Here is an 18126-nt window from a genome sequence, read left to right as displayed (position 1 = left end):
TTCATTAACAAAACTCCATGTATTGCCGGAGCTGAAATTCAATTTTCAATTAAATCCTTCTCTGTTGTCTCAAGACCCTTTTGGCCTTAAACGTGCAGAGGGAAAAACTCCCTTTTAACAGAAGGAAACCTGGGGGGACACATTATCATTTTTAGATAATGAACAAAACATATCTACACTGCTTTTGACTACAGACATATGTACAAAAACTACTATACTTTATGTATCATATTTTCATATATACAGATATATTGTCAAGTTAATAGTAATAATATGTTAATATAAACGATTAGCTATAAACATTTTTTAAGCTAAAATGTAGGATTGAATATTTGAATAAATAATAAAAGACGCTCCGTGACGGTAGATGGCGACAAACGCCGTACTACCAGTTTCATCTCTGTAACAGAAGAAATTAACAACAACAACACAGCCATAAACGTTAGCTCAGAGGAAAGCGACGTATATTTTTCCTGCTAGTTTGGAACATATAAACAGGTGCGTAGCATAACTGACAGCTAATGATGAGTCGAAATTTACACCATGCTTATGTGTGCGTGTGTTTCTAATGTCGCTGAGTTACATATTGGTCGGATTTGACCAAGGACTTAACGTTAGCTTTCGAGCTAGCATTAGCTCCGCTAGCTTCTCTGCCGTCATAATATAAACAGCTAGCTAACGTTTTAGTCAGGCACGTTCTGGGAAGTCGTTCTATGATATGGTATTTACATAGGAAAACCGTTAGCATTCAGGAGCCACTTACAGTTGGATAGCTGTTAACGTTAGCTACACTTTTAGTGTGTTACTGTCCAATAAAATGGCTATGCGCCGTTGTACTAAATTGATGAAAAATAACATGTTTCCTGCACAATTTACACAGATATCTGCAATGTTTGGTGTCATATAAAGCCATTAGCTATCTATTAATTAGCTAATTACTAGTAGCTGATACATAACATAGTTAAATTAAATTTAAAGCATGTGGTTCTTATTAATTTACATGTAAACCCGAAATAATGATAGCAAAATGATACTGCAATGCTTTGTGTCGGAGGCCCAAATAATTTGTTAATAAGAGAAATCCTTTCGAGTTTTATTAGAATTTGTAGAAATAAATGTCAACACTGTATCTGAGAGGTGTGCATAGCATATGCTTCCATGAAAGCTGCCATTGCCTAAGATGCCCAAAGAAGCAAAAATCCTCCCAAACATTGTCCTTCAAGATGAGGCCCATCCACAGACTTGGCTCTGCATCTGTAGTGTCACACACAAAGACATCAGATACTGTCATACTGGAGAAGGAAACAAGGGAAAGCTAAGTGGATGTTATTACAGCGAAATAATAGCTTGTGATTCATTTTATTAATTGCTTAGCTGAGTAATAGTTTCAGCTCTGTCATCAGTGGAGCTTGGTCTTTAGTGGAAGAACACGTCATACTGAAACATGCAGTGATATTAGTCTTTTTTTGGGACAGCTTTTCCGCTTCCATCTTCTGAAATAGTTTTCCCAGTTTGTTCAGAGCACTGCCCAGCACAGTGCCTTGACTTCAAACCCATTCTGCACCTTTTGGAAAATTACTGTGGAAAGTAACACCGAACATCACAGTGGAGCCCCAGTAATGCTTCATAATTTTAAAGATCCAATATTGTTTCACAAAAACCTTGCTTCTGTGTTTTTAAATATTTGCAATGAAAAAACTGAAAACATTGTTTAAATCCTGCAAATCTCCAAAACCAACATTAGTTTTATGAAAATCTTTTTAATAATTAAGTAAAATAGTTTTGAAACTGAAATATCTCAAAATGAATTGATATTATTTAAATCAAATTCAAATTGAAACAGGACCTGAAATGGACTCGAATCATTTCAAGAAATCAGCTGTTATACCCTGCCTTAACAGATATATTATTACATTTCCAGAGCTCTACTCTCTGGCTGTGGAATCATTTGGTCAGTCTGACTTAATTTTCTGCTTCGCGTGTCGATCGTAAATGTGATGAGTAGTCAGTCACTGTTTCATTAAACCACCACTTAAGACTTATTGCTGATTCAGTTACAGAGCAGAGACCCAAAAGTGTTGATGTTTTTTTTTTTTATTTTGTAGGTGTTTAGTTTTTACAAAATTGCATTGCTGCCACGTCATCACTGGAAAGGCTGCAATATCTGAAATATCACTAAAATGTCTCAAAATAGATTGATATTGTCTGAATCAGACTGAATCAGGATCTGAAATAGAATCAAATCAGTTTAAGGAATCAGTAGTTATACCCAGGTCTAACAGAAATATAATCATATTTCCATCACTGATTCAGTGTTCAGGGTCTGACTGGCACTCTTTTAATGAAGTCATTTCTGCTATGGCACCTGAGGGGAGAGTTAGCGTCACCACCTGTTTACACCAGCTGTATGAGGTGGGGCATAAACACTAAGAAATGCAGGCATTTAACACGGATGAAAAGAGAGCATATAAAAAATGCTGTCTTGCAATTTGGTTAAGTCAATAACCACAATTTTTTTTTTCCCAGTTGTTTTATTGTGAGCAGTGTCTTTAGCTCTACCTTCTGGCTGTGGAATCATTTGGTCAGTCTGACTTAATTTTCCTTGAGACAGTGAATTTGTCTGAGCCTGTTAGAGAGAAGGTGCTACATTGTCTGTCTGTGATGGAGAGGGTGCTCAGTGTTGACAACACTGATAATATTGTTTAGAGTCCTACTCTCCTCTCCCACTTCTCATGGTTATAATGCACGTTATAACAGTCGGACCCAGTCCTGTGAGATAGTTTTATGTCAGTGAGTCGTTTGATGAACTTTACTGAGCTCAGGCACAGACAGACGATATTGATGTCATTAGCTTTCATCTCCCTGTCCTCCTCTTCATCAACACAGGTACGCTGGAATTTTCTGACACCCACTCGGACATGTCCTATGTCTTCATCAACGACTCGTCGCAGACCAGCGTGCCTCTGCTGCAGTCCTGCATCGACGGAGACCTGCCCTTCGCTAAGAGGCTCCTCGAGACGGGATGCGATCCCAACATCCGCGACAACCGGGGCCGCACGGGCCTCCACCTAGCCGCCGCCCGAGGGAACGTGGACATATGCCGCCTGCTGCACAAGTTTGGGGCCGACCTGTTGGCAACGGATTATCAGGGAAATACAGCTCTGCATCTGTGCGGCCATGTGGATACTATACAGTTCCTGGTGTCCAACGGGCTGAAGATCGATATCTGGTAAGAGAAAGTTGCAAGGGATGTCATCAAAATCACCTGAATGCACTAAATCTCTTATTGTTAAACTTCAGTATTTGGTAAATGTTCTTGTTTTTATCTCTTGAAACTCAAAGTGCTTTACAGTCACAGAAACATCTACCCATTCACTCACACAAGCACACACACATTCACACACCAGTGCCACGCAGCTGGAGAGCAACTGGGGTATTCAGTGTCTTGCTCAAGAACACTTGGGCGTGTAGCACATTTGGGGAATGAACCGCCAACCCTCCTTTGATGAGCTCACTCTCTGTTTTAGTTCAAGCTCTGTCCTTTTCTGTAAGTCTCTTTCTGAACTTGAAATGGAAATACCTACACAGGAAATATTTATTATATTTATTATAACAGTCTCTGAGGTCTGACTGTTGAGGGCAGCCCAGAGCTAAAGTGTGAGTCATGTGTGACATGATTGTGTCAACAGGAAGTGGATATTGGATATACGTATTTGACATATCATTACTGAAGAAACTGCTCTCAGAAGGGTGGTGCCCCGAGGTGATCTAGTAATTTAGATCCAGTTATTTAATAATAAATCATTAATTTTGATAATTATTCATTATTCATGATAGCCAAACCGCAATATTTAGTGCCCTTAGTACACAGGCCCAACAGCATTTATTTCTAATGTCATGGACATGGAGGATTTAATGGCATGTTCATTTATTTATTGAGTCATCTATTTATATACTTCGGATTTTTGCAGTTACAGCCTTGAGCATGTTGAGAGGGGTGGAGTAACCCTTTGATAATTGTAAATACTTGACGTGATGGTTTGTCTCTGGTTGGAATGAATTCTTTCTGAGCATGTTTGCCCCATGTGTGTTTGTATCCAAGTATCATTTTGATGGCTTGTGATGCCTCCATGATTTTTCTTGTTTTTTATTTACAGTGATGTTCCACCTCTGATGTTATCTCCACTTTAGTGGCACAGGGTGGATTGTTAAATCACAGCTAAACTTGATTCAGTGTAGTGATTGAAGTTAACTGTGATTTAGTTACATGCCTGCCAGCACAGTTGAAGGTTGACAATTAACAAACAGGAATCATGTTTAGTAACAATACAGAGACAACAATACACTCTTTCACAATATTTATCTCCTTTATCTCCAACTGTTAACAGAAGCTTTTACAATAACTTTCTTTTTTTGACAATTTTTTTTCTTTTTTCAACAGAACAGTTACTTACAGAGAGGAATCATATTTAATAACAACACGTTAGAACACTCTTTTACAATATTTTTCTCTCCAACGAGTACAATATCTTTCTTTTTTTGTACAAATTACAGAGACAGTTACAACTATTTACATCTATTTGCAATGGTTTTATCCACAAAGTGTGCCTCTTTTGTTGCTACAGTGGATCTTTCTCTGCTTCTGGAAGAACAGAATAGAATAGAATAGAATAGGATAGAACTTTATTGTCCACCGAGGTGGAAATTTGTTTTCGGCTCACCTACACAGAAGACATACAGTACTAAAAACCAAAAGTTGACAAATACAGACACACAGCATTACATTGACATAATAATAAATACAGTAAGACAGTGGATGGCAGTTCAAGTCACTACATGTGGATTGGTCACTTGGTTGTGTTAAGAATGCCCCTGCAGGGGGGCTCTATAGCGCCTCCCAGGTTTCAAAAGTTCGAACTGATTAAAAAGAGGGTGGGAGCTATCTGCCAGGATTCGCTTAGCTTTCCTCCCCGTCCTCTCAGTATAGATGTGGGTCAGAGACTTTTTGGGTTTTCCCACAATCTTGCTTGCCATTGCCGTAATCCTGTTTAGTTTGTTAACTTACTGCTTAAGTGTCCCAACCAAGCAGAGAGAGGAAATGTTTGGACACTCTGTGTGTGTGCAGTATAACAGTATGACTGACAATAGACAACTCAGTCTTCTAAGAAGGTGAAACCGCTGGGAACATTTCTTAAAAATAAAGTCTGTGTCTTATCTGGCAGTCCAGAACTGTGCCAAGGTATTTAAAAGTTTCCACAGTTTCAACAAGTTGTCCATCAAGTGAAACCGGCACTACTGTCATATCTTTTTTCGTGCAGATAACCAACTCCTTTGTTTTTGAAACATTGATTTCCAGCTTGCTGTCTATGCACCATGCTTCAAAAGCCTTAATGTGAGCAAAATAGGATGTCTCACCAGAAGAGTCCGTTCTCAGTAACAAGCCAACTAAGGCCATGTCATTGGCATATTTAATCAGCTTGGAGTTATGATCATTAAGTGCAAATTCATTTGTAAATAGAGAGAAAAGCACAGGTGAAAGAACACTACAGCCTAGGGTTTATGACAGCCTCTCCTGAAAGAGTATCATTAACACACACCCTTTGAGGGCGGCAGGAGAGAAAGTCTCTGATCCAGAGAATCAGGCCCTTATCAACATTTAGATCGACAAGCCTTTTCAGAAAGATATGCACCTTCATAGAGTTAAAAGCTGCACTGAAATTGGTCGAAAATCTTCAGGCTTGCTTGCACCTGGCTTTTTTCGGAATAGGCCTTATTACGGAGACTTTCCAGGATTTGAGCACCCCTGTGACTAGGAGGGAATTGAACAGCCTTGACAAAACTCCTTTTAGTTGGTGAGCACAGTCTTTAAGAAGATGAGCTTTCAGGCCATCTGGGCCTGTGGCCTTATTTGGTTTCAACTTAGAGAGATGTTTTTACAGATCCTGTCACATTCAGGCTTGCCATCCTCAGTATCAAATCTATAGAAGAACCGATTCAGTTCATCAACAGAACCTTGACTGTTATTCACAGAATGATCTCCTCTTTTACTGGTTTTGTCCATTAAGGTGTTTAGACCCTCCCAGGCTTTAAGTTACCGTTGAAGAATTTGCACTCTATTTTCTTCCTGTATTCCATTTTAGCCATAAGTATATTCCCTCTCAACTGTCTCATTGACCACGTTTACATGGTCTTTAGTATCCCGAATTTGATCGGGATATTGAAGTATCCCGTTTTTGTGTTTGTCCATGTAAACACCATATCCCGAATTCAGAAATCGGGATATGCTCATTTCCCGATTTCAAGAAACCCGGCTTTGCTACCTGGAGTACTCCGATAGAAGCCGGGATACTGAAGCATGTATACACCTTATCCCGATTTCTGACGGCTGCCCACTGTCTGCGCATGCGCGAGTGACGCCAAGTGACGCACTAGATATACAAACAACATGGCGGCAACGAGAACGTCTCACTTTTGGAGCGACGAAGAGACAGAATTTTCCCTTAAAGTAATGAAAGAACTAAACATAACGACGTGTTTAGATACAGAAAACACCGACATACTGATGTATTCAAATCTGTTGCGGAAAAGCTACGTGACGCTGGTTTTCCACCTCGCTCCGTTGAACAAGTTAGGTCGCGTTGGAAAACATTGAAAAAGACGTAAAACACGCATGCGCAGATAGGATGCAGCGATCGGAAAACGGGATACTGTTATTTATCATGTATACGGGGATATGAATAACCGGGTTTCTCTGTGTTCCATGTAAACACCATATCCCGAATATGCTCAAAGCCGGGATAAGCCTCAAAATCGGGATACTAAAGACCATGTAAACGTACTGATTTTTTCCTGCTTTAATTCCATGTTGCCAGAACAGAAAGCAGCTTTCTTCTCATTGAGGCAGGTTTTCAGTTGTTTAGAGACTCAGGATTTATTACTTGGGAATATCTTTACAGTCTTTGTTTCGGACACATGGTCCTCGCAAAACTTAATATATGATGTTATGGTGTCTGTGAGTTCGTCCCCATCCTGACAGGACTCAATGATGTCCCAAGCTGTTTCATCAAAACAGTCTCTCAGTTGTTCTTTACTGTCATTGGACCACACCTGTATTTGCTTGGTGACTGGTTTCACTCTTTTGACCACGGCCTTATATTTAGGCAAAAGGTGGACTACGTTGTGGTCAGATTTTCCGAGAGGCGGTCTGCACACCGCTTTATACGCATCAGGGATGTTGCCATAGCAACGATCAGGCGTCCGTTTTAGGCGTGTGGGACAATCAACATATTGCTGAAGCGTATGCACGTGGTCAGACAGATTGCAAGAACTGAAGTCCCCGAGAACGAAGACTGGCTGGTCTGCAGAGCGGGCCAGTGCATTATTATAACCTTCCGCTATTCTCTCCCCTGCTGCCTCACCAGAATCACTTACGGTGCGCTTAAGATGTGTTTTTCAGGCAGAGAGGGTCAATGCGACATGTTGTCCGCTCTCTGTCTAGCTATAGGTATGTGTTCACGTGTCTGTTTGTGTGTAAGTCTGCGCGGAGCTCTGCCTATCGTAAAACAGAGAGCGGAGGAGAAGCATAGATGTGCGATGATGAAGAAGGTTGAATATCTTCATTTAAATTAGATCAGTAACATCATTATTTATTAAAAGAACACAGTCCAGGATGAGTTCTGTTTATCTATTTAAGTTCTATCTACCTATTTCTGATTTGTCCACTGTTTTAGTAATAGCAGTGGACATAACACAGCATCCAGAACTAAACAGCAGAGAACAATGAAATTGCACTTTCTTTTCTTAAGAAATTACAGATTGTTTATAAAATGTTTTGTAAAAGGATAGATCATAATGTACTTGTACTTTTTTGCACTAAAGCAAAGGAAGAAAGTTGGATTTGTCATTATTTATAGGTTACTATGGTGTTGTGTTACCAGACTGATATCAGTTTGACGCTAGATAAACACTGCTTTTTTTCCATTTACCCTTTCCTGTGACTCAGAGGGAGTGCATGGTAGCCATGGGCGTAGCGGACGCGGGGTACACGGGAGACATGTCCCTCACACTTCCTGTATCTGTGCCCTCCGTCCCCCGCACTTTTTACAGCCATTACAACCACTTAATTCATTTTTAACATGTTGAAACGCGTTTTTCCGAGCCGCCTCTAAAGGCATCCTGAGTATCGCGGAGCTAAGGTGGCAAACAAACGCTGCTGACGTGTGTCAGCAGAGAGGGACGTTGTGCTTCAAACATGTTCAGCAAACCAGCCAAGAGGCAAAAAACTTTAGACAGCTTTTTCCAAACAAACCGTGTAAGCTGAGTAATGCTGTTACATGTAGATAATGTTTAACTAAAACAGAGACATTCTAGATTGTATATTATTGCCTAGGACTTTGGCTAAAAGATGACAAATAGATGTCAATTTAGTTAGCTAAGCTAGCTAGTTATAAACCCCCTCCTCCTTAATTTCTGCACAGAACATGTGCTCACTATTTTTTTGCACATATTTTTTAAATGTTTATACAATAGAAAGAGCAGGGTGAGGGAGGAGAAAGTGGGCCAGAGGCCAGCAGCAGGGATGATTATGCAGGGTCACAGGAGAGAAAAAAATATAACTTGCTGAGAAAAAATATCAATAGCATAAAACTGACTTTGTGATTAATTTCCACAGCTATGTCACCACTACTATTCTTAATTCTATTTATAACTTTTGAATGGCGTTTTATGGAACTTTTCAGTGTTTTCATTTGGCGCTTAATTATCTGGCTACTCACCCTGTACTGTAGATGCCCCAAGGTCGTTCTATGTCAACTCAACCAGAGTTTGGCAGCTTTAGAGTTTAGATTTTGACTTTGATAGTATATCATTTTTAAAGAGCTAAAGTCGGTTTCCTGGTGCTGTGCTGAGATAAAATTAAATCTTGAGAAACATCTGCTCATCCAGAGAAAGCAGCATTCAGGATGCAGCATGTTGTGGTTTAATGGACTCTCATATGTGTTTACTATTTACCTAGCACCCACTTGAGATCACAGCTTTTAGGCGATATGAAAATGATCAGTCCACACAAGTGATCACTGCTGTCTTGTAGCTCATCAAGCTGACTTAACCCTGTCTATCTAGTTTATTTAGTGCCATGAATATTTAATTTCTGGTCTAACTAAATGGTTTCTTATAGGAGTTTTAGATGTAATTTATCTCTGTTTTGACACTGATTTCCATGTCAAGGGTGTCAAACTGCACATCCAGGTATTAACTGAGCTGAGTGTTCATCTCAGTAAAAAATCCCTGTTCTAACTGTGCTCTGACTAAAGGATTTTCATTCAATTTAAATTTAAATGTAATAAATAAAATAGACGGATTAATCAAGAAACTAACTCTGAAATACAACTTATTTTTCAAATAGTCTTTGTTATTCGGACAAGATAATGTCCTATACATTTATATTTGAAGAGACTTCTGGAGACACTTAACTACAAACCCAACCAGAAAGCAGTTGTTAGCTCAGGAATGTTAAATTCAGATCAGACCACCGGTGAGTAAAACGTTCACCCTCATGTCCTCAAAGGACCACCCATTTCTTACTAGCATGTTTTTAGGCGGCCCAGCGGGTTTCTTAGCTTTTTTAGTGATTGAACTATTTCATGTTCAACTGAGACGCACCAGTGTCCACTTCGAGTGAAAAGATTGCCACTGCAGTCATCACAGTCATTTAACAGCCACTTGAGACTACTACAATCAGTCAAAAATTATTGTTCATTTCCTTAGAGTTGAGTTCACTATTAGTAAAAACACTGTGCTTCGACCCCCAGCTCAGGTAACACACTAATTTCTTGTCCCGACCAGGGACAGTGGTTGTGGGGGTTTTTTGGATCTCGCACAAGGTTTGTTAGGGTTGTGTGAAAGAGTTGCTGCTCATTGCCGTAAAGCAGCAGTTTTCAAAGTGTGACTTCAGGGGAGGCGCGGCGCGGGAAAAAATACAAAAAAGTGTATCATCTGGTTGGCAAAATGGATCGATTTTTAGTACCTAAGGTGAAAGTGAGAGTGGACACAGAGGCGAGCAGAAAACGGAGGAAGTATGACCCTGATTATTTAAAGTTTGGTTTTTCATGCATTGGGCCTGACGATGCTCCGCTGCCACAGTGTGTTATTTGCAAAGAGGTGCTAGCTAACGACAGTATGTGACCATGTAAACTCCGGCGTCATATTGAAACTAAGTACCACAGTTTAACAGTTTTTTTGATAGGAAACTTAAAGGTGCAGTAGGCAGGATTGCAAAGATCCAGGACTTAGCCAAAAAATTTCGACAACTTCTCAGTCCCTCCCCACTTTCCGCTAAAGCCCAAAACGGTCTCCCAAGCCCCTCCCCCCACAAGGGAGAGCTGTGCACGATAGAGCGCGTAATTTGACCTAAAGTACAACGATACAGTCGTTATACTTTAGGTCAAAATATTTAGCAATAGTCAACTTTAGGACAAAACCAAGGTTAGGATGTTTCTGAAAGTAGCCTACATCGGTGATGTTTGCTATCAATAACAGTTAGAAGCATTCATTGTGGCGTTTTATTCCACAGTTTAGATTTATCAATTTGCTATGTGGTAGACATATGACCGCTACCTGTTGATGTGGTTAGACGTTTGAGAGTGAAGCTGAGGCACAGGCCTCAGACGAGGATTACATCCCGGCTCCTTCTACACGCCCGCGGCCAAGTGGTGGTGGAGGGAGGGGAGGGCGCTATGAAATGCGTGTCCATGAGCAGTGATTGACACTCTGTTAGATACACCCCTGGTCTTGATTGGTGCATCTGAATGTGGAGCGGTGGATGTCTTGCAAATCGCGCTACAGGCTCTAGGTGGGGCCAGAGGAGCCGAATTTTTTTAAAAATGACCTGCTTCATGCAATTATACTTGAACATAGGGTCAGTTTCAGCAAATATGACAGAAAGTTAGTTTTATAAGACTTTCCTACTGCACCTTTAATGAATTGCGGTCAAAGAAGAAAGCCATCTGGACATTTGCTACTGTAAATACCAAGGCAACCGAGGCATCATACCGCGTAGTGTTACGCATTGCGAAGGCGGGGAAACCCCACAACACTGGTGAGACATTGCTCCTCCCTGCTGCCAAAGATATGTGTTCGGTAATGATGGGCGAAGCTGCTGCTGCCAAGCTGGATGCCATCCTGATGTCTGACAACACCATCCAGCGCTGCATTTCCGACAGCTGCTGTGAAGGAGCAGGTTCTGGGTGCTAACTGTGCACAGCTAATGGTGTATGTGCGCTTTATTAAAGAGCTCAGTGTCCAGGAGGAGTTTCTGTTTTGCCATCCTCTGCCGGCGCGCACTACAGCAGCAGAAATCTTTAAGGCTTTGAATGACTTCATTCAGGAAAATCATATTGACTGGAGCTGCTGTTGTGGAATATGTACTGACCAATGAAATGACAGGCCACCACAGCGGTCTAGTAAAACAGGTGCAAGCAGTTGTGCCCGCCGCTGTTTTGTCACACTGTATTATCCATCGGCAGGCCTTGGCAACCAAGAGGATGCCCAAACATGCCCTGGATGAGGCAGTAAAAATTGTAAACCTAATTACAGTTTTTCTCAATTGCTAAAACACTAAACCCTATTGTCTGAACCAAATGCTCAGTTGCCTGAACCCACTGATTGAATCAGTCACTCCTTTGGCAAAACCATAAGAACTTTTCACCTGTTTAGACACAACTTGCCAACACATTTTCATTGTGATGGCAAAAGAAAATTGGGTTTTGTGTTCACAGTTTAGAGAAAAGGAGAGCTGCTTTCGAGAAATGCGTCTTAGCAATCGAGAAAAACTGCAAGTCACGTGCCATGAATGCCCGTCTCTTCTCTATTCTCTGCAATGAGATGGGGGCTCACTTCCATCAGCTGCTCCTGCACTCCGAGGCACTGTCGCGTGGCAAGGTTCTCACACGCTTGTGTGATCTGCGCGAGGAAGTCCTCCTCTTCCTCGCCGAAATCGACTCCCCACTGGTGATGCATATGGAGGACGCAAAGTGGGTTGCAATGCCGGCATGTCTGTCTGATATCTTCGACCGCTGAACACTTCTCTGCAAGGCAAAGAGTGCCGTGTCTTCTTTTGACACACGATCAAGTCTCTGCATTCAGGGAAAAGTTGGACCTCTGGTGCGCTCGTGTTGAACGGGGCTCGGTGGAAATGTTCCCAACCTTGGAGGATGTTGTGGAGAAGACAGGACTGCAACTGGACTGTGTACAACGGGTGGTCATTGCACATTTGAAGGGGTTGCGTGAGCAGTTTGGAGACTATTTTGGAGAGGAGACCTTGGCAAATTTAGTGGGTGAGAAATCCGTTCTCTTTCCCAGTGACACCCCGTGATGGACTGACCCTGCAAGAGGAGGAGGCCCTTGTCGAGCTGAACTCTAATATGGACTTGAAACAAAAGATGAGTCAAGTGTCACTTGCACACTTCTGGCTGTCTGTGGAGACTGAGTTCCCCCACCTCACCAAAAAGGCTGTAAAAGTGTTCATCCCCTTCACCTCCACTTACCTGTGTGAGTGTGGCTTTTCCGCATTGACAGTAATTAAAAGCAAGTACCGGTCACGGCTGCAAGTAGAGGATGATCTGCGTTTATTCCTGTCTACAGCGCATCCCCGCATCAGCCGCCTGTGCGCATCAAAGACACAGACTCATTGTTCCCACTAAAATAGAGGTGAGCAAAATAAGGAAAATGAGTGAAGATGTGTTTAAAAAATCAGTTGAAAAGTTAGATTGCGTCTGCTTTTGAGTTCTCTTAGGGGAGGCCCACTGTCCCACACTTTGGCGTAAAGTAAATCTTGCTTCATATGTGGCTTACTGTTGACTGGTGTTGGGTGAACATGCATTTGTGGAAGAAAATCTTTTTCAGGTTCATGTATAGCTGTCTGTTGTTGTTATAAAAGACAAGAAAAGAAATTGTATTCCTGTCCATACTCTATGACTGTGTCTGGCATTTGATAAATAAAAGTTATAAAACAAAACAAATGCGCCTTCAGATCCCATTTCAGTTTCATGGTCTGTGTAACATAGTTGAACAGCTGTTGTTTGTAACGGATCTCTTCCAATGCTCAGAAACTGCTGTGCTGTTTATGTGTGTGAGTTATGTCTTTGGCACACACGTTAAGGTATTTATTAATCTCCAACCTGACGTTGGTTAGACCTGCACTACGCTCAGATTACAACTCCATCCCGGAAGTTTCCTTACGCACCGTAATCTCTGGTAAAAAAGCAAATAAAGACGCTGCTGATTAAGGAAATACATAATTTAACCACACACACTTCCTCATACATCAACATGGCCACATGAATAAGTAATACTGAATCACACTCGTGTTCTCATATTCAATACTTCAATTTGTAAATTCTTACTTACATTTTTTTTTATTTTATTTTTTTTAGTTAAAAGCTACAAGGACAGAATATTTTAAAATGCTCTCATTACTAATGAATAGGGATGCACTGAAATGGAAATTCTTGACCAAAACTGAAAATGAGGAACTGTAATGGTGGAGAGGAAGTTATCTTCTTCTACTCTTGAAAATCCTCAGATGGATTCTTTTTTCTTTTTTTTTTTTTCATCTGTTCCTGAGCCTAAGCTCTTTGTTATTTATGTTGTGGGTCGTGTGTAACTTTATTGCAACTTAATTCAAATGGGGAGTCCTAATTTTATTTCCATAACCGCTGTGTTATGATGACGGGGTTGTGTTAGCTCCGCAGTCATTTAAAGTTGCTGCAATATTTGTTGAACGTGGCCAAAAAAGTTTGGGAACCGCTGATCTAAGGCAATGAATTCCGTCATCTTTTGTGTAACACCCTTTGCCTTGGCGCCATCACTGGGAAGCCTGAACAGACATCTCTTATGGTGCTTTTTCCATTTTCCATCATTTATAAAAGCGGTGTTTTTTTTCTGAATGACAGAGACAAAACAGACGCTGGAAAGGAATGCGAACACTTGTGGGCCTACGCATGTGAAGGCAGTGCAGAAAGTTGTTTGTTTTTTTGGGCCACATTTGTGTCTGTGAAACTCCTCATTTGCCGCATCCCGCTCGCAGCAGCCAAATGTCTGGCTCTTGCATTGTCATAGCATGTAAAATAATAGGCTGAACAAAGGAGAACTTCCCTGCGATCAAGGGCTGCCTAATGTACCACTGCATCTTCTGCAAAGAACAGCAAACAAATGCAAAACCAGCTTGTCATTCAAGCTGCAGCAGCTTTGTTACAGAACAAACCGCACGTCTCCCTTTCTGAAGTATGTGTGTCCACTAAACACAGAAGGGTGATTGTCATTGCTATTAAGGCTGTCTAAATATGGCATTGTTCTCCACTTAACATCGGGGGAAAACTGAATGCTTCTTGCTACAGTGCATCCAGGAAGTATTCACAGCGCTTCACTTTTTCCACATTTTGTTTTGTAACAGCCTTATTCCAAAATGGATTAAATTCATTTTGGACGCCCGATAATGACAACACGGGGAAAAAAAAGTTTTTGAAATTTTTGCAAATGTATTAAAAATAAAAAAAAACTAAGAAATCATTTGTACATAAGTATTCACAGCCTTTGTTTAATACTTTGTTGATGCACCTTTGGCAGCAATTACAGCCTCAAGTCTTTTTAAATATGATGCCACAAGCTTGGCACACCTATCTTTGGGCAGTGTTGCCCATTCCTCTTTGCTACCCCTCTCAAGCTCTTTCAGGTGGGACGGGAAGCATCAGTGCCCAACCATTTTCAGATCTCTCCAGAAATGTTCAGTCGGATTCAAGTCTGGGCTTAGGCTGGGCCACTCAAGGACATTCACAGAGTTACTAGTCAGTGTCATTGTCCAGTATGAACACATGTATTTATTATTATTTATGTATGTCTACAATAGTTAGATTACATACGTATGGTTCAGTATAAACCTTGTGCAATGTCTGCGTGATGGCATCTAATCAGCTCAGAAGTTGTGAGGTATTTTAAAATGTGTTTGACAAAGCTGTGTCTGTTGGATGTCCCACATTGTAGTAACCACAACGGATCGACCCCTCTGGTGCTGGCGAAGAGACGAGGTGTCAACAAGGACGCCATTCGTCTGCTGGAGGGACTGGAGGAGCAGGAGGTTAAAGGATTCAACAGGGGACCCCACTCCAAACTGGAGACCATGCAGATGGCTGATAATGAGAGGTAAGCAGGGCTGGAAGGCATTAGTGCTGGCCATGCTTTTAATGGCCTCGTTCAGATCTTGCATTAACATCCGCCGTGAGCAGTCCAATTGCAGCTGGCTATCTTTGAATACCTGCAGTCACACCGGACTTTAAAATGTATCTCCAAATGCATCCCCAGCCATCGCTTGAGATCCTATCTAATTTTCAAACTCCGTATGTTAATAAACTTGAAAATCATTTGCTTAATGAGTGTGCATAATTTCCGTGAGTGAGAGAGACTTCACAGCCGGCAGTGATCCTAACCCTAACCCTCCCCCTAACCCTAACTTCCCCTTAAAAGCAGAATCAGAGTACAGGAATACAGGATATCAAATGGGCAGCAATACTGCAGGCATGACTTTGAAACTCCTTCCTCGTCTGGGCCAAACAGACAAATTCTTGTCTGCTGTCCACCCCTTATCCGTTGAGTTAAACTTGACCCCAACCACCCAAATGCATCCTGCCTAAATGTAGAACAAAGAAACATAAAAGGTCTTTAGTTCCAGCTGCTTGGCCTTTAAGAACTTTAAATTTGCCCATGCTCAAATTAGGTTTATACTTCTACAATCATATGTGCAGATGTTGATACAGTCTGTTGAGATCTGTGTCGCAACAGATGTGGTTTTGCACTTCTGTAGAGAAGCACATGAGGCTGCGGTGTAGGCTTTAGTCTAGGCTAAGTATCTGTGTCATAGTTACAGCAGCGTCTCACCGCATCTCTCATGAGTCATTCCAAGTGCTGGCACTGATAAAGTCTTTGGTTGACAGGTTGGCCTTGGTAATGGTAAATGGCCTTGTTTTTATATAGCGCTTTACAGTCACAGACACATCTACCCATTCGCTCACACAAGCACTCACACATTCATTCAAGAATTGCTTCATATGTTGCCAGACAGTATTTGTCTGTCCTGACATCAGCTTCATGTTTCTTTGTACAATGGACACTTCCCATCTTCCTCAATATTTTGAAATCCGTTCCACACTTATACTTGATTGAATCCTTTTCTTGTGGTTCTTAGACATCGTACACACGAGCTGTTACATCGTTCTCATTTCTCTGGCCTGCATGTTGCCTTCTCTCTTCAATTATTCCTGCACCATAAAATGTCTGTGAAGGCTTGATTTCTTTTTATTGCCTTACAGAGACACCAGGAAAGTACTTTGCATGGAAGGCTGCCAAATTCCTGTGTACAATACAAGGGATATCCATTTATTCTGTAACTTGATGCGATTTTGGCCTGATGGTTCAGTTAAACTGGTCTTGAATGATGATAAACAATAGCTTGCTTTCTCTGAGCAGCCAAGTCACAGTAAACACATTTTCTCCATGTGTTCTAGCGCGATGGAGAGCCACTCCTTACTCAACCCTAACCTGCAGAGCAGCGAGGGCGTCCTGTCCAGCTTCAGGACCACATGGCAGGAGTTTGTGGAGGACCTGGGCTTCTGGAGGGTCCTACTGCTGCTGGTGGTCATCGCGCTCCTATCTCTCGGCATTGCCTACTACGTCAGCGGCGTCTTGCCTTTCTCGTCCAGCCAGCTAGAGCTGGTGCACTGAGGGAAGGAAAGGGGGTTGTAGAATTAACAAGTGAAGCTCTGCAAAAAAAAAAGATCCTTTTTGTTGTTGTTGACTAAATCCAGAAACGTTCAATGATATCGTTACTAGCTGCGATCTAACAGAACAAAACTCACATTCTCAACAAAAATAAAGTTGTCGAGGTAAATAACAAGAAAACCCAAGCTCAGCAACTCGCACCAAGTATATAAATCTAGTTCAAACATTGTGTAACATATCCCCTTTAAAATCCAGCTGCTTTTCAAAATGTTTTTGTGTCTTATGCGGTGACTCTGCCCAGTGTGACACCTTTTCCTTTCATTCATACTGTATGCTCTATTACAAGCTGTATATTGCCGATGTTTTGTATCTTTTCCTTATAGTGACGTTATTTATCAGATATGTTCTGCATTCATTTTCCTGCTCCCTTGCCTCCCTTGCCTGTCTTTGTCCTCTTTAAGCATGGTCTCATTCTGACCGGACCCAGTTTTTGTGGTGACAACTGAAAGCTGGCTGAAGTATCGTCTGTCCACAGAGTGGAAGAGCACGTTGACTGTGTGCCTTTTGAGAGAAAGCTTCATGTTTTACATCAGCTTATTAAGACATTCCTGCCTGAAGCATGCAGCTCTGTTACATTAAAATCAACTCGTATATAGACACAATGCGTATAAGCTGTGTGGCAGCGGATTAATGGTCATTACTTTTGTTGTATATTCATGTTACCTTATTATCCTTTGTTGGAGCTGTTTATTTTCCATGTACATTACATTAAACCTTTGAAGTAAGTCCTAATTTAATGCAGAAAATGAATAAAATCATGTGTATGTAACTAGGAATGTTAATCAAGAAGCATGTGACTGTTTCTTATCAAATCTTTATTTAATCTTGACTTATACGCATGTCCACATCAGCACACAGATCATTAAGCAAAAGAAAGAAAAAACTGGGACATGGAATTTGTTCCCTGCATTTTAACCCATTCTATTTGTACACACACACACACACACACACACACACACACACACACACACACACACACACACACACACATATAGAAAGGTTTAAAAAGGTGCAAAATGTGCATTAACATATTAACATGAATAACATGGAGTTATCTATTGCAGAAAGGTGAGTTGTACAGCTGTGGGAGAATGGGAGAATGAGCCCCCCCTAAACCCCCCCGACTGACACAAACGCCTCCTAATTCTGCAAATCACATGTCCAGCCTTTCAGATCAGTTTGTAAATCAGCTGTTGCTCAGTAGGTAGAGAGGGTTGTCCACGAACCAGAGGGTTAGCGGTTGAATCCCCGGAATGTGCTACATGCCCAAGTGTCCTTGAGCAAGATACTGAACCTCCA

General features: G+C 41.4%; 1 protein-coding gene across 1 annotated transcript; it reads left to right on the top strand.

The window, feature by feature from the left end:
• Positions 1–390: 390 nt before the first annotated feature.
• ankrd46b (ankyrin repeat domain 46b) lies at positions 391–17780 on the top strand. The gene is made up of 4 exons (XM_084543345.1): positions 391–498; positions 2887–3229; positions 15037–15195; positions 16554–17780. Exons 2-4 carry the CDS (start codon positions 2919–2921, stop codon positions 16768–16770), a joined length of 687 nt encoding a protein of 228 aa, XP_084399471.1. The 5' UTR covers positions 391–498; positions 2887–2918; the 3' UTR covers positions 16771–17780.
• The last annotated feature ends 346 nt before the right edge of the window (positions 17781–18126 follow it).

Source organism: Chelon labrosus (genome assembly GCF_963514085.1).
Source record: "Chelon labrosus genome assembly, chromosome: 1".
Classification (NCBI taxonomy): domain Eukaryota; kingdom Metazoa; phylum Chordata; class Actinopteri; order Mugiliformes; family Mugilidae; genus Chelon; species Chelon labrosus.
The sequence above is the reverse complement of the archived record's forward strand: the minus strand, read 5'-3'. Positions and strand labels throughout refer to the sequence as shown.

What these genes read in the sequence shown, in the direction of transcription:
- ankrd46b (XM_084543345.1), top strand. Translation starts at nt 2,919, where the DNA reads ATGTCCTATGTCTTCATCAACGACTCGTCGCAGACCAGCGTGCCTCTG. An exon ending in GGGCTGAAGATCGATATCTG is followed by an intron (nt 3,230 to 15,036) that starts GTAAGAGAAAGT and finishes CCCACATTGTAG; the next exon opens with TAACCACAACGGATCGACCC. An exon ending in CAGATGGCTGATAATGAGAG is followed by an intron (nt 15,196 to 16,553) that starts GTAAGCAGGGCT and finishes CATGTGTTCTAG; the next exon opens with CGCGATGGAGAGCCACTCCT.